The 12,795-nt window shown below is 40.4% G+C and overlaps 1 protein-coding gene across 5 annotated transcripts in view; it reads right to left on the minus strand.

Moving 5' to 3' along the window:
* SLC7A2 (solute carrier family 7 member 2) overlaps positions 1-12,795 on the minus strand; it is a 75,926-nt gene that overhangs the window by 6,391 nt on the left and 56,740 nt on the right. For 4 of the 5 annotated variants that reach the window (XM_023252401.2, XM_045055289.1, XM_019828308.3 and 1 more), the window contains 7 exons: positions 12,514-12,647; positions 10,794-11,016; positions 8,780-8,919; positions 5,819-5,921; positions 3,965-4,170; positions 2,827-2,993; positions 1,976-2,084 (listed from right to left, as the gene is read on the minus strand). In XM_023252401.2, the coding sequence (XP_023108169.2) occupies positions 1,976-2,084; positions 2,827-2,993; positions 3,965-4,170; positions 5,819-5,921; positions 8,780-8,919; positions 10,794-11,016; positions 12,514-12,647 (1,082 nt within the window). Of the gene's footprint in view, positions 1-1,975; positions 2,085-2,826; positions 2,994-3,964; positions 4,171-5,818; positions 5,922-8,367; positions 8,505-8,779; positions 8,920-10,793; positions 11,017-12,513; positions 12,648-12,795 lie in introns of all 5 variants that reach the window. The other variant, XM_023252402.2, reaches the window with a different exon arrangement.

The raw sequence follows: 12,795 nt of genomic DNA on the forward strand, positions 1-12,795 counted from the left end.
CGATGCTCTTAACTAAGATCAAGTACATTAAACTAGAGTGGACTATGTTTGAGGAAAGAAGCAAGGGCTCATGGAAAGGTAGGAAGCATGCTGAAGTTCTCTGCCAGATTTCAAAGAGATTCTTCTGGGCTCAGAGGAGGGGAGAGAGTTCTAGAGTCCTGTGCCCTGGGGGTTTTGGGCTCCGCTCCCTGGTAGCATGTGCACAGGACCCCAAAGGAATGGCTGTGTTGCTACATCCCTGAGGGTGGGGCTGACCGGCAGGGGATTCCTGTCAGGATCCTGGCCCTGAAGCAACAGAAGCACCTACCAGAAGTGGCCACGGTGATAGGAAGAGAGGACAACCGGGTGTAACCTGTGTGAATGAATAACCTGTGACCCGAGGCACCAGCATCCCCGTTCCCTGGCACAGTGTGAGGTCCCCAAAGTATGGGCAAAGCCCTAGTGTGGGTGTGGGGAGATGAGCAAAACTGACAGAGGTCAGATCTCCCATCAACTCAAGTGGGTTGGTGGCTTGAAACTAAAACGAAGTTAATTTCTAGCCAAAGCAAACAATTACATACACAAGAGTGAATCAGGTTCATTCTTGCTAAGCCAATGGGAAGACTGACAAAAAACACACTCTTCAACTGCTCGGGCAACCCAAACTATGCAGATTTAGCTCTTGTTTCTCTCTGCTTCACCTTACAGACATTTCTCCTCACATTTTCTTTAAAAATGTTTATCTGTGTTTGACAGAGACAGCGGGAGCAGGGGAGGAGCAGAGAGAGGGAGGGAGACAGAGGATCTGAAGAGGGCTCTGTGCTGAATGCACCCAGCCAGATGTGGGGCTCGAACTCACCAACTGTGAGATCACGACTCACAGTCGTGAGTGCTCACAGATGTGAGCAGGAGTCAGTCGGTCGACTGATTGAGCCATCCAGGCGCCCCTCTCCTCACATTTTTAAGACAAGTGCTCAGGGCTTTAGTTACAACAAATGCAAACTTTTATTTTATAACTCAATTTTTCACATAGGAAAGAAATCATAATGAAAAACAGTATAGTATAGATATAAATAAGCATACTGACGTCATTTAATGCTAAATCCCAAGGTTCAAACAGTAAGAACTTTAGATAACAGAAATTTCTTGCTATCAGCTCACTCAAAATGTCTTCAGGGGCACCTGGGTGGCTCAGTCGGTTAAGCGTCCGACTTTAGCTCAGGTCATGATCTCACAGTTTGTTGGTTCAAGCCCTGCCTCAGGCTCTGTGCTGACAGCGTGAAGCCTGGAGCCTGCTTTGAGTACTGTGTCTTCTCTCTGCCCCCTCTCACTCACGCTCTCTCTCTAATATAAATAAACATTTTAAAAAATTAAAAAACAAAACAAAACCCCAAATATCTTCAGAAGTCTACTGGTATACGCTGACAAGAACAGGCTTTGGAATCAAAGTCTCACACTGCCATTCACAAATTTGATCCCTGGACTTTTTGGGGCTTCTTTTTTCTCTCACCCATTAATTGGAGAAAGCAGAATTTACAGATTCTACAAGGTTACTGGGAAATGTAATTTAAAAAAAAAGGGGGGCGCCTGGGTGGCTCATTCGGTTGAGTGTCCGACTTTGGCTCAGGTCATGATCTCACAGCTCGTAAGTTCGAGCCCCACATCGGGCTCTGTGCTTACAGCTCAGAGCCTGGAGCCTGCTTCTGATTCTGTGTCTCCCTCTCTCTCTGCCCCTAACCCACTCGCATTCTGTCTCTGTCTCTCCCAAAAATAAAAATAAACATTAAAAAAAAATTAAAAAAAAAGGTATCTGAAAATATTTGGAAAAGTAAGCATGCTGATGATCTAAAATTGGGAAAGGAAGAAACTGAAAAAAAAAACAAACAAAACCCTTTATTTCCAGGAAGGGGGAGGGGATGAATTTGTCTAATCACAGAGCATGAAAACTGGAGAAACAGAGCCAAGGTTCAGAAAGCTAAAACATTGAAAGACCTACCAAGTGCCATCCAAATGCTAAATCGGATCCACGTGTCTGCACTCAACTGGACCATCAAGTAAATGTTCACCAGGATGCTGAAGGCTGGCAAGAATGGTAAGAATGGAACCTAAGGGGGAAAAATATCTTCTTAACTATACTCAGATTTGGAAAGCACATTCCCCAAACTGTGTCAACACTAACTCGACATATGTACTTTCACACTGTGTCAGTAAGCTTATATCCTTACAAAAAGAACAACCTGGAGAAAAATCATTCCTGTAGAGTATACTAAAGGCAACGTCCCATTTTACACTATTTACGTGCAGCCCAGAGCAACAGGGATTTATCCAGCCTGCTAACATCTACATCATCACCAAGATGCAATGGGTTTTAGGGTTTGGTTTAGTTTAGGGTTTACTGGTTTAGTTCAGGTATCAGCAGGCACGCCTCTGGAAGTCTGGATACATTTGGCATCTCAGAGGGATCGTTCCAGGAAGCTCTCTTCAAGCCCAAACCTGCTCTTAGTTCAAATCCAACAGGACAATTATAGCAGAAGGGCTTTTAGTGGGAATAATCTTCTTGAGAGAGTACTGAATCTCTAGAATAAAATTTCTTTATTCCTTGATTCCATAGATTACTTGACAAGAAATCTGTTTACTATTATACATAATAATGTGATAGGAGCATATTCAGGGTTTTGAAAAGCCACATAGGGAGAATACTTATGACAAAAAGTATCATCTCCAAGAATCGTGACACTCTAGTTCCCTGGTTAACTTCATCAGAAGTGACTTTTTTTAAACTTATAAAACTAACCCATAAGAGAAAATGCGCGAAATATTTAGGATCTTAATGTTCACAATTCGTACCATGAAGGCTACTTTTTGCTGATTCTGAGGCTGCCTCCAAATGGTGAGCACGATGACGATGCAGAGAACGAGGAAGAGCACAAGGAGAGCGAGACTCCACGCCTCCAGCCGGGCAAGAGCGTGGACTCCGTAAGTGGTCAGGATGCTCAGACCCAGAACCAGAAATGCTGTACAGGTGACATGTATGGAAAACAAAGTCAGCACGCGCACGTCACTCATTCCCTCAGCTCAAGCCGTCTATTTTGATAAGATATCAAGTTCTTTCCGGATCTACTTTGCCAAATACTAAGATTCTTCATTTCCATTAGGGGAAGACATGGCTGATCCCACTGACTTAACCTCCACTCGCTTCCTCCTGACGGTCTCCTGCCCCCCTCCTGGGACTACCATCTTGCTCCCCCTCCCCATGCGTCCTCTGGGTCCCACTTCGTGACATCCTCTGACTGTATCACATGGGTTGATGGGATGCTGTCTGGGCTGGAGATTTCTCTGTTCTCAAATGGGAGATGGCAGGTCTGTCCACTGTCCACAGTTGTAAACAGTGATTGTTAATGCAAACAAATAATACATGATCTGTGTCTTTTCCCCCTATTTCAGAAGGTGATGTCACCACCCGCCCACCCTATCTCTGACCATCACGTCCCTCCTCTGTGCTCTGGAGAAGTCTGTACTTCCCTCAGCTTGCCACCAATAATCCTGTTCCTTTCAGCCTCCCGAGAGCAGGGACTATTCTTCCTGCTGTCCCAGGTGCCCAGCAGAGCTCTTGGCACGTTGCCAGTGCTTGGTAAATGTTGCTGAAAATATCACCCATGACATAACTGCGGGTGAGCAAACAAGACTCTCTCTTTACTGGCAGGTGTTCCTGGGAACCCCCGGACGGCCACTGAGATGTACCAGCTTTGTACAGCTGCCACTCACACCCTAGGGAATGTCTTCCTTTCTTCTTCAATTACATGATAAATCTATCCCACTAATACATGCTCTCAACTACCAGTGACCCATTGGGCAGAAACTTCAGGGCTCAGGGCAGCGGCAAACTTAGTCTAAGGCAAGGTATGGCCTTTGTCCGCGTCCACATACCCACTCCAGCTACACACCCCTGGGGGCCTGTGCTCTGTGCGCGGCACGGCGGACTTACCGAGGAACCCCACCAGAAAGCTCACGAGAGAAGATGACTGTTGCGTAGGCAGAGCCGAGGGGCTGAAGAGAATCCGCAGGCTGAAACCCTGCCCCTGCAGCATGGTGACTTGGGACTCGCTTTTCGAGGCAGCGCTGGCACATGATCCCAGCGCTTCTTTTTCAGGACAGCATTTGGGCTGCTCGTAAGACAAGCCGGGCTGGTACCTGTTGCCAAATAAACGCCCGTGTCTTCATTCTCCAACAGACACTTGGCCCAAATGAAACGAACACCGTAAACTCTAAGTGAGACCCCTTGCAGGGTCCCAGCTTGTGCAGTAAACTGACACGTTTCATGACTCCGCCCCAGAGCATGCGGAGCCAGGCCACAAACCTGCTCAATAAAACATCTGCAGCAACTCTGAATTTCCTCTGACAGCCGTTTCATTACAAAGTGACACAGTAGATGCGGAAGAGAGTTACGTTTTCCAAGGGAGGCGACTGTGACTAGAGGAGGATTATCCTGAAAATATCTGGGTCCAAAGGAAATGCGTTTCAAGAAAACAGCACAGAAACTCTGCTTAAGCGTCAGCTGCAGAGGGACATCCAGTCTTCAGGTTGGCATTCAATTGCCGCTGGCCATCTGCCTCTCTGGCCTCATCTTCCTCAACCTTCCTCTCCCAGTCCTCCAGTTTAATCCAGATGAGCTCCGCCCGCCATGCTTCCCAACCCCATGTATGCCAAGTCTCTTGATCAATTTATCCCCTTCCTCTCCAGCCTGCGTCAGGATACCAGCCTACTTCACCTCCTAGGATCTGCCCCTGTCTCCTCAGTGTGGTCTCTGAGCAGCCTTTCCTTAAATGTAAAAGTAACATTTGACCTCAATCTAAAGAAGAAATATGCTCACTGAGGGAAAAAACTCACAAAATACACAGAAGAGAATCAAAACCACCCAGTGTTTTGAGGCAATTTCAGCCAAACAGAAATGCATATATATGATATGCATTAAAGAGATCATAAAAGATGCATTAAAGTGAAATCATGAAAATGATTTCTTCATGTAAATCTATGGTATTATTTAAATAAATTCAGATGTTAATACAGCTTTGCTGAATCAGATACATTTATCCATATAATTATCATATTATTTGCTGTAGAAGAAAAAGCGTTTACCTCTTTCGTAGAAGAAAAAGGGTACCCTCATTTGTTTCACCGTTCTGCTATTGATATGCAGGTCAGTTCAATTTTTTTCACTTTTACAAATTGCTTTTTTCATAAACATCCTTTATATATCTATATAGATATCTTTCTCTATATCTATATATATCTGTGTGTGCCTCTGATTAAAATCTTTATTATAAAATCTTAGCAGCTGAAATACTGGGACAAAAGATAGAATATTTTTAAGTGTTTTTATACATTATAAGAACTTGCGGTTCATATAGATTAGGCCAACTTACTGCTAATTATCAACTGTATTTAATTCTTTGCTAAGTAAGGACCGGGGCGCCTGGGTGGCTCAGTCGGCTAAGCATCTGACTTTGGCTTAGGTCATGATCTCGCGGTTTGTGGGTTTGAGCCCCGTGTCGGGCTCTGTGCTGACAGCTTGCGGCCTGAGGCCTGCTTTGGATTCTGTATCTCCCTCTCTTTCTGCCCACCCCCACTGGTGTTCTCTCAATCTCTCTTAAAAATAAACATTAATTCTTTGCTAAGGACTAAGTATGTTTATTATACTTTATAGTGATGTTTTTCTGCCCATGACCTCTTGCCTCGTGAGACCACTAGCTCCTTGAAAGCAAGGATGGTGAGTCCTAATTTTCTTTATTCCCTGGGCTCCATGTGACACGCAGCATCCGGGACCAATGAGGACACTCACCTAAGGATGAGAACACATGCTGCAACCAGAGAGTAGGCCAGAAGAGTGCCAATGGACATCATGTCCACAAGGGCCTTCAGGTCAAAAAGAAATGCCATCACAGCTATTGGGGAGAGAGCAGAATGGTAAAGAAAATGGCCTATCATGTAACTCCATACAGTTGATAACTTTCAAGTCAGGGACAGTTGTCATTTTATGGTTCCAGGACCAATGATAAATCAAACAAACTATAGAAAATATATTTCTCTCAGTCAAAAAGGTGTTCCTTAGGTCATACAAACTGCTGGTGAAACTTCCAAACCCCTTAGCTATCTATCAAGTATAAAACACATCTACTTTGATTATTTAAAAAATATTGGCCTGACAAAGAGTGAAAATATCATATGACAGAACACTCTCCTTTGATGTTTCAAAAGAAAAACATTGCTCAGAAATAGGAACTAGCTCTTGTGAAACAACCATTAAAAAATTGAAATGGAAGAACTTTCATTACAGAAATTCCATACTCATTTGCATTTCCATCTGCATCTTGAATTATGCATATATGAAAGAAAGTAATTTCCAATTAAATTACATTTCTGGTATAGGTGAAATTCCATGCTGGTTAAAACTCCTCACTCTGAGAAGATGGGGCTAAATTTGAGGGATGAATCTATGTCCTACACTCAAATTGCAGTAATGTTATGAGGCTAGAAAATATACTTTCTAGCTGAATAACTTTCTAGCTGAATAGTTAACTTGCACTTGGCAATTTTTTTCTCCATTGAAACATCAAATACCGATTAATACTAACTTGACTTGACCGCATAGTTGTCTCTATCATTAAGTAGAAACACCACATTCTATTCCCATGGTGTACCAGACGTCTCTTAGCAAGCTTTATATCTCTATGATCTCAATTTATCTTTACTCCAATAATCCTATGAGACAGGGAAATTAAACAGGCTTAACTATATGCAGTGGCCAGAATCTGACTGGTTTTGATCTCCAAACCAGCAATTTCACATGGTTTGACCTGAAAAGATAATGATCCTCATTTTATAGACAGGCTAATTTGGCAAGGTTATAACTGGTGGCAATAGAATTCCATGTAAACTCTACTTCTACCCTGCTTCCTCATGTTCCTTCCATGATACATCATTTCTTTAAATGCACCTCATGCCTTACTTTGAAAACCTTCCGTTGCTAGTATACTTATATATTAGATTATTACAGTTTCAGTATGTTTTATAAGAATTACAAATAGCAAAATAAGTAGCTTAGAAAGAGGAAGATGATTAATTATCCAGATAAGCTCTCTAATCTAAGCTAAAAACAAGCACAGTAAGGTGTGGGAGTAGAATAACAAAAATATAGTATTTCAGAACATTTAAAAAAAAGCCTTCTGCAATAATTATCTTCTTTTGTTATGTCAATATGTTATACTGCCAAATTAAATTCCTTCTGAAGAAAGAAGGATATATTTTGTAAAACTCTGAATACAAAATAAAGTATTACTGGGCAAGATTTCACTGGGAAAAAATAAACATTTTTATGGAATAAATAAAATGTATGATCCTTTGTCAAGATTTATAAATTCTTTTCACTAGCATAATGTACCGTTTAGTAACAAAATGGGCTATAGATCATCTAGTGCAACCTTCATTTTATGGGGGCAGAAATCTAAGCCCCCATTAAGAAAATAAGTGACTTGGCCTTCCAATGTATGTCTAATAAAGTGCCAAATTTATTAAAAAACATTTACAATGTGAAGTTGTTTAGGCAAATATTTTCTGGCTCTGAAAAAATACTATTTCATGCATAATTTAAGCATTAGCATTCTGTAATTTCCCCCCAATTGAGAGCCTTAATCAAGTTACCAGTTTTGGTTTGAATTTTTACTACTAAAATAGCTTTATAAAGCTTGCTGAAGTCTCTCTCTTGCTTCCTAGAACAGGACCTTTAAGGCCGTTCTCTCAGTCTGTATGAATCTCCTTGAAAATTTCTTCATGGAATAAATAAGAATCTGGCCAACGGCATTTTACAGAGATATTATGACATCCCCAAAGATAGGCATCTGCAAGTTTTTTTCAATATGAGTTAAACACCAAAACACATAGTTGAAAGCAAAAATAGAGTCCAAATGGGGTTTAAGAGGAAACAGTTGTTAGTAAGTCTTAGAGAACCATGGTGGTCCAGGCAGTGCAGATATCCCCACTCTGAGGGTGGGTAATTACCACAGCAAATATAAATTACCCTGACATTTCTTATATTTAATTAAAAATGAGTAAAAATACGGTGAAGACCCATTATAACCCTTTGCACATTTGTTAGGTGCCCCGAAAATTAAAATAATGAAATGGTAAAAAATCCCCAAGGGTCAGTTAAGAATGAATTTCAGTAGACCACCACCACCACAATTTTCAGATCTCAATGTTCATAACCTAATTTATCAGTGTTTTTTTTTTCTTAACTTACATGCACAGCAAGCAGACCCTCTTTATAAGTCCATGCATGCGCATAAAACGTTTAAGGCCAATGATGAAGAATCCTACGTTTGGAAAGCTTACCAGAAATGACCCCTGCCGTCAACGTGGCGGCAACTGGTGACTGCCTCTTACTCACTCTGCCAAGAAATCTAAACAGTAAACCGTCTCGGGCCATGGCAAATAGAATTCGGGGTAAAGGAAACATAGAGCCCAGAAGACTAGAACAGAAAAATTCATAATCCGCATGTGAGTTATTGTGAAGTATTACTCTAGACAGGCATACACAGGTAAAGACCGGACACACTAAAATGCAGAACCTAGGCCAAAAACCCCAGAAAAACAAACAAAAAAACATCAAAAAAGGAAACATTCACAAAAAAAGTTACTGACCTTTACTTAGATCAAAACAGAAAACTACCTAACTGCATTTCTCTTCAGAATCCTTGATGAAAAAAAAGATCCCCCTTTTCTTAACAAAAGTCAACTCTCTCACCTGCCACCGCACCCGATGATAAAGTAGCAATTACTGGTGTCTTCGTTTTGGAATTGATTTGAGCTAGACATTTGAAAAGCAACCCATCCTCCGCCATAGCATAGATTACCCGCGGCATTGGGAAAATGGATCCAAGAAGACTGAATAAAAAGCAAACACATGCAGGATGGCAAATACATTCATGCAAGATGACATCTCAGAACTGAAATTAAGCGACTCGTATAAAACTCAGCATCACAACCATGATTATGACGTCTTGTTATTTTTAAATGTGTTATGATTGGGCATTTAAAAATACTTGCCAATATTTACCATTGTGCTACCTATTATTCTGTTATAGATATTTGCCCCGCACACTCACCACACTAAGAACAATAGTGCAAGTAATTTGTGCATGCCCACAATTATTACTGAATTAACACTAAGTAATTAAGACTTAAGAAAACCAAAACCAATCACAGCATTAAGACGTTTTTAGTGGCAATAACTCAGAAAACAAAATTTCTAAACGGATATGAAATTAGAGATTAAGTAATTTGAATTCATAGTATAGTCACTTCATTTATTCAATGATTATGATTCTTGTATTTATTTTACCACTATTTTCCCTCCTATTGCTTGGTATTTGATCATATTAGTAATAATACCCAGCATCACAAGATAATCAAGAGAGAAAGGGTAAAAAAAAAAAAAACACAAAAATACACCAACTTACTGTAAATTTAGTACATAGAAGTAGCCACGATTAAAAGTCAGGAACAGCAAAGTTTTAAGAAAATGCTCTTTGCTTTAGATGTTTCAAATTTCTTGTGTGTTTACTGGCTGCACGAATCCATACATGACTTAGTTATAAAAAAAAATAACCATTTGAAAGAAAATATGTAAAATATTTTGTTTTAAATATTCATTTTATCTTTTGATAAAGCTGGGCTGACTTGGCCATGGATAAATCTTTGTCTATCTTCTAAGACCATGATGGCATGATGTCTTCATAGTTCAGATTTTTTCAAACTATTCAGAATAAACCTCAACATTAGCAGATGGCTGAGAAACCAATGGGGGCAATTTCTACTTGCTACTAAATATTATCCTGAATAGAAAATAAATAGGATTTTTTGAGAGCGATGAAAAGCTAGGCTGATGAATTATATGAAAAGATTTTTTTTTCTAATTCGGACTTTTAACAACTTATTTTCACTTAAAAAAATAGTAATCAGGCAGAGATTAATTTTCTCTTTGTAATAATGTTATACAGTATCCCATGATATAAACCAGAATGAAATATCTTATAATCACATGTTAATTTGAAACGTGAATAGCTCAGGGAGCCTGAGAAATGGATTCTCAAGTACGAAAACAAGTAGCCCCTGAAAATCTGGCCACTTGAGATTCAACTACCTTTTTCTTTCCACATAGACATTATATGAACTTTCAGCATTAATTTCAAAACAGTAATTTCTATTTCTAGACCAAGTTCACTCCGATCACTACTAAGAGAAAGTCTCAGTGTTTCACAGTAAAAAGCATATTACCTTGGACAATGTCACAGCATACAGCTCCCAGTCACAGAGATTTGATATTATTTTAAAAGACGACAGAGAACATCAAGTCTGCACACCAGGTCTCAGTGGTCTGTAACACTACAAGTAATACCGAAGCCAGCAGGGAAACATGCTGGTATAAGGGTCCTAGAGTTTTATAATATATACACATATGAATACGTGTGGCATACATGTGTGTGTATGTGTTCACGTGTATCAATGCCGTATACATTTCTACTGAAGCTTGGACCACCATTATCTTGAAAAACTGACTTTTAACTGATGGGTGAAAAACGTTTTGTCACTTAAGACTTTCATATGGAAGTTCTGGTCAAACTATTCAGAGAATATATAGTTGCATAACATATACCTTATACTAGGAGTATTTTTAAAACCTACTGAAGCAATTCTTTAAACAATGACTCTTCTGCAGTAACACCCACAGCCCCTGCCTCACAGGCAATGCAATATACCTTGTTGACAAAGCACAGAGGGAGCCCGCTGCAACAACGTATTTGGCAGGACCCCATCCAACATATTCAAATGCTACTGGAAGAGGGCTTTTCTCATCCAGGAGGTAGTATGGCATCATAAGTGTTAAAGCTGCAGAGACTCCAAAATAGGCCATAAAGCAAACAAGCAAAGAAGTCACAATTCCAATAGGAATCGCTTTCTGAGGATTCCGGACTTCTTCACCTAAGGAGATATAAACAAAATATTTGCATATTTACTAAAACATTAATAGATAAAACACGGATTCTTCTTCTCCTTCATGGTAATTTCAGTCTGCTTTTGTCCCTTCTGTTTTCTTAGCTTGATCCATCTATTCTAAATGAAATTTTCTCTCTTCTTAAGCGTACTCTGGGGTGTCTGGGTGGCTCAGTAGGTTAAGTGTCTGACTTCAGCTTAGGTCATGATCTCACAGTTTGTGAGTTCGAGCCCCGCGTTGGACTCTGTGCTGACAGCTCAGAGCCTGGAGCCTGCTTCGGATTCTGTGTCTCCCCCTCTCTCTGCTCCGTCCCTGCTCATGCTCTGTGTCTCTCTGTCTCTCAATAGTAAATAAATGTTAAAAAAAAAATTTAAGCGTACTCCACTATTACAAAAAATTCCAATTCCCAGAGGCAAGAAGAGAAAGCAAGATATCATGCAGGTCAGTTTCCCATTTCTAGAAAGAAAACATGATATACCAGCATATTAAATTTTTTGGGATAGCATAGCAGTCTTAATCATTTGGAAAGTGATTCATCCACAGAAATTAAATGATTGCCATGGCATTCTGTGGGCTCTTACATAGGAAGGCTTCCATAAATATGAAGGTAAACTTTTTCTACCCAGTGTATCAGTTTATATTAAGCTCCAGTTTCAATAACAACAAAAATAGTGCTTTGAATCTTTCTAGTAAGAGTTGGCATTTGCAATGCCTCAAAATGGTCAATCACACAGCCATACAGTAATCTGAACCCAGAAGAAGCACGTAAGAGAGTGATTCTGACATGATGGCTTTGTTGCATAAGATAAAGAGAAAAGAATTACCACAATATATTTTATCTTACTAAAAAAGAGACAACTTAAGAGCATGGTCATCATTTGTTACTCATTGTGATAGTACTGAAGGTTACTTCCAGGCTGAAGGTTAAGGACAGTAATTATGACTAACATTTATAAAATATTTGACAGCTTGCAAAGTATTTTTCAAGTGTATTATATTTTTAAAAAAATTTTTTTAATGTTTATTGAGAGAGACAGAGTGCGAGCGGGGGAAGGGCAGAGAGAGAGGGAGACACAGAATCCGAAGTAGGCTCCAGGCTCCAAGCTGTCAACACAGAACCCGATGTGGGGCTCAAACTCACAGACTGTGAGATCATGACCTGAGCTGAAGTCGGACGCTTAACCGACTGAGCCACCCAGATGCCCCTCATGTGTATTAAATCTTAAGTAACCTTCATAACATGAGGGGTTAACATGAGGGATAGGTACTGGCTCTCCCAATTTTACCAAAGTGGAAACCAAGGCTCAGAGCATTTTACTAAGTTTCTTTTTTATCACATACAGTAGGCGCCACAGCTGGGTCCAGAACCAGCCCTGATTACCCCAAATCTCACTCTTTCCTTGACCTTCTGCTGCCACCCATGGGTACTTGTGTACAACAAGGAACACCTTTCCTTCCACAGAGCACCAAGATTCTTCCCTTACCAGTTGTTGCAATGCAGTCAAATCCCACGAAGGCATAGAAGCAGGTGGCAGCCCCAGCCAAAGTCCCTGCAAAGCCATACGGCATAAAGCCACCAGCCCCATAGATACTTGTTCCATTTTCGGAAGGCAGCTCTCTAAGGCGGAAAACAAGCACAAGGGAAAGTTATTTTCATAGAAAACTTCTTCTAGTGATTTGTCTCAAACTACCTCTTTGGAAAGCTATTGTGTTCACCAGCTCTTTGAAACTTACATATATAAAATGAAGAGTAAATCCTACTTTTC

The sequence above is a fragment of the Felis catus genome, chromosome B1 (assembly GCF_018350175.1).
Source record: "Felis catus isolate Fca126 chromosome B1, F.catus_Fca126_mat1.0, whole genome shotgun sequence".
NCBI classification, from domain to species: Eukaryota; Metazoa; Chordata; class Mammalia; order Carnivora; family Felidae; genus Felis; species Felis catus.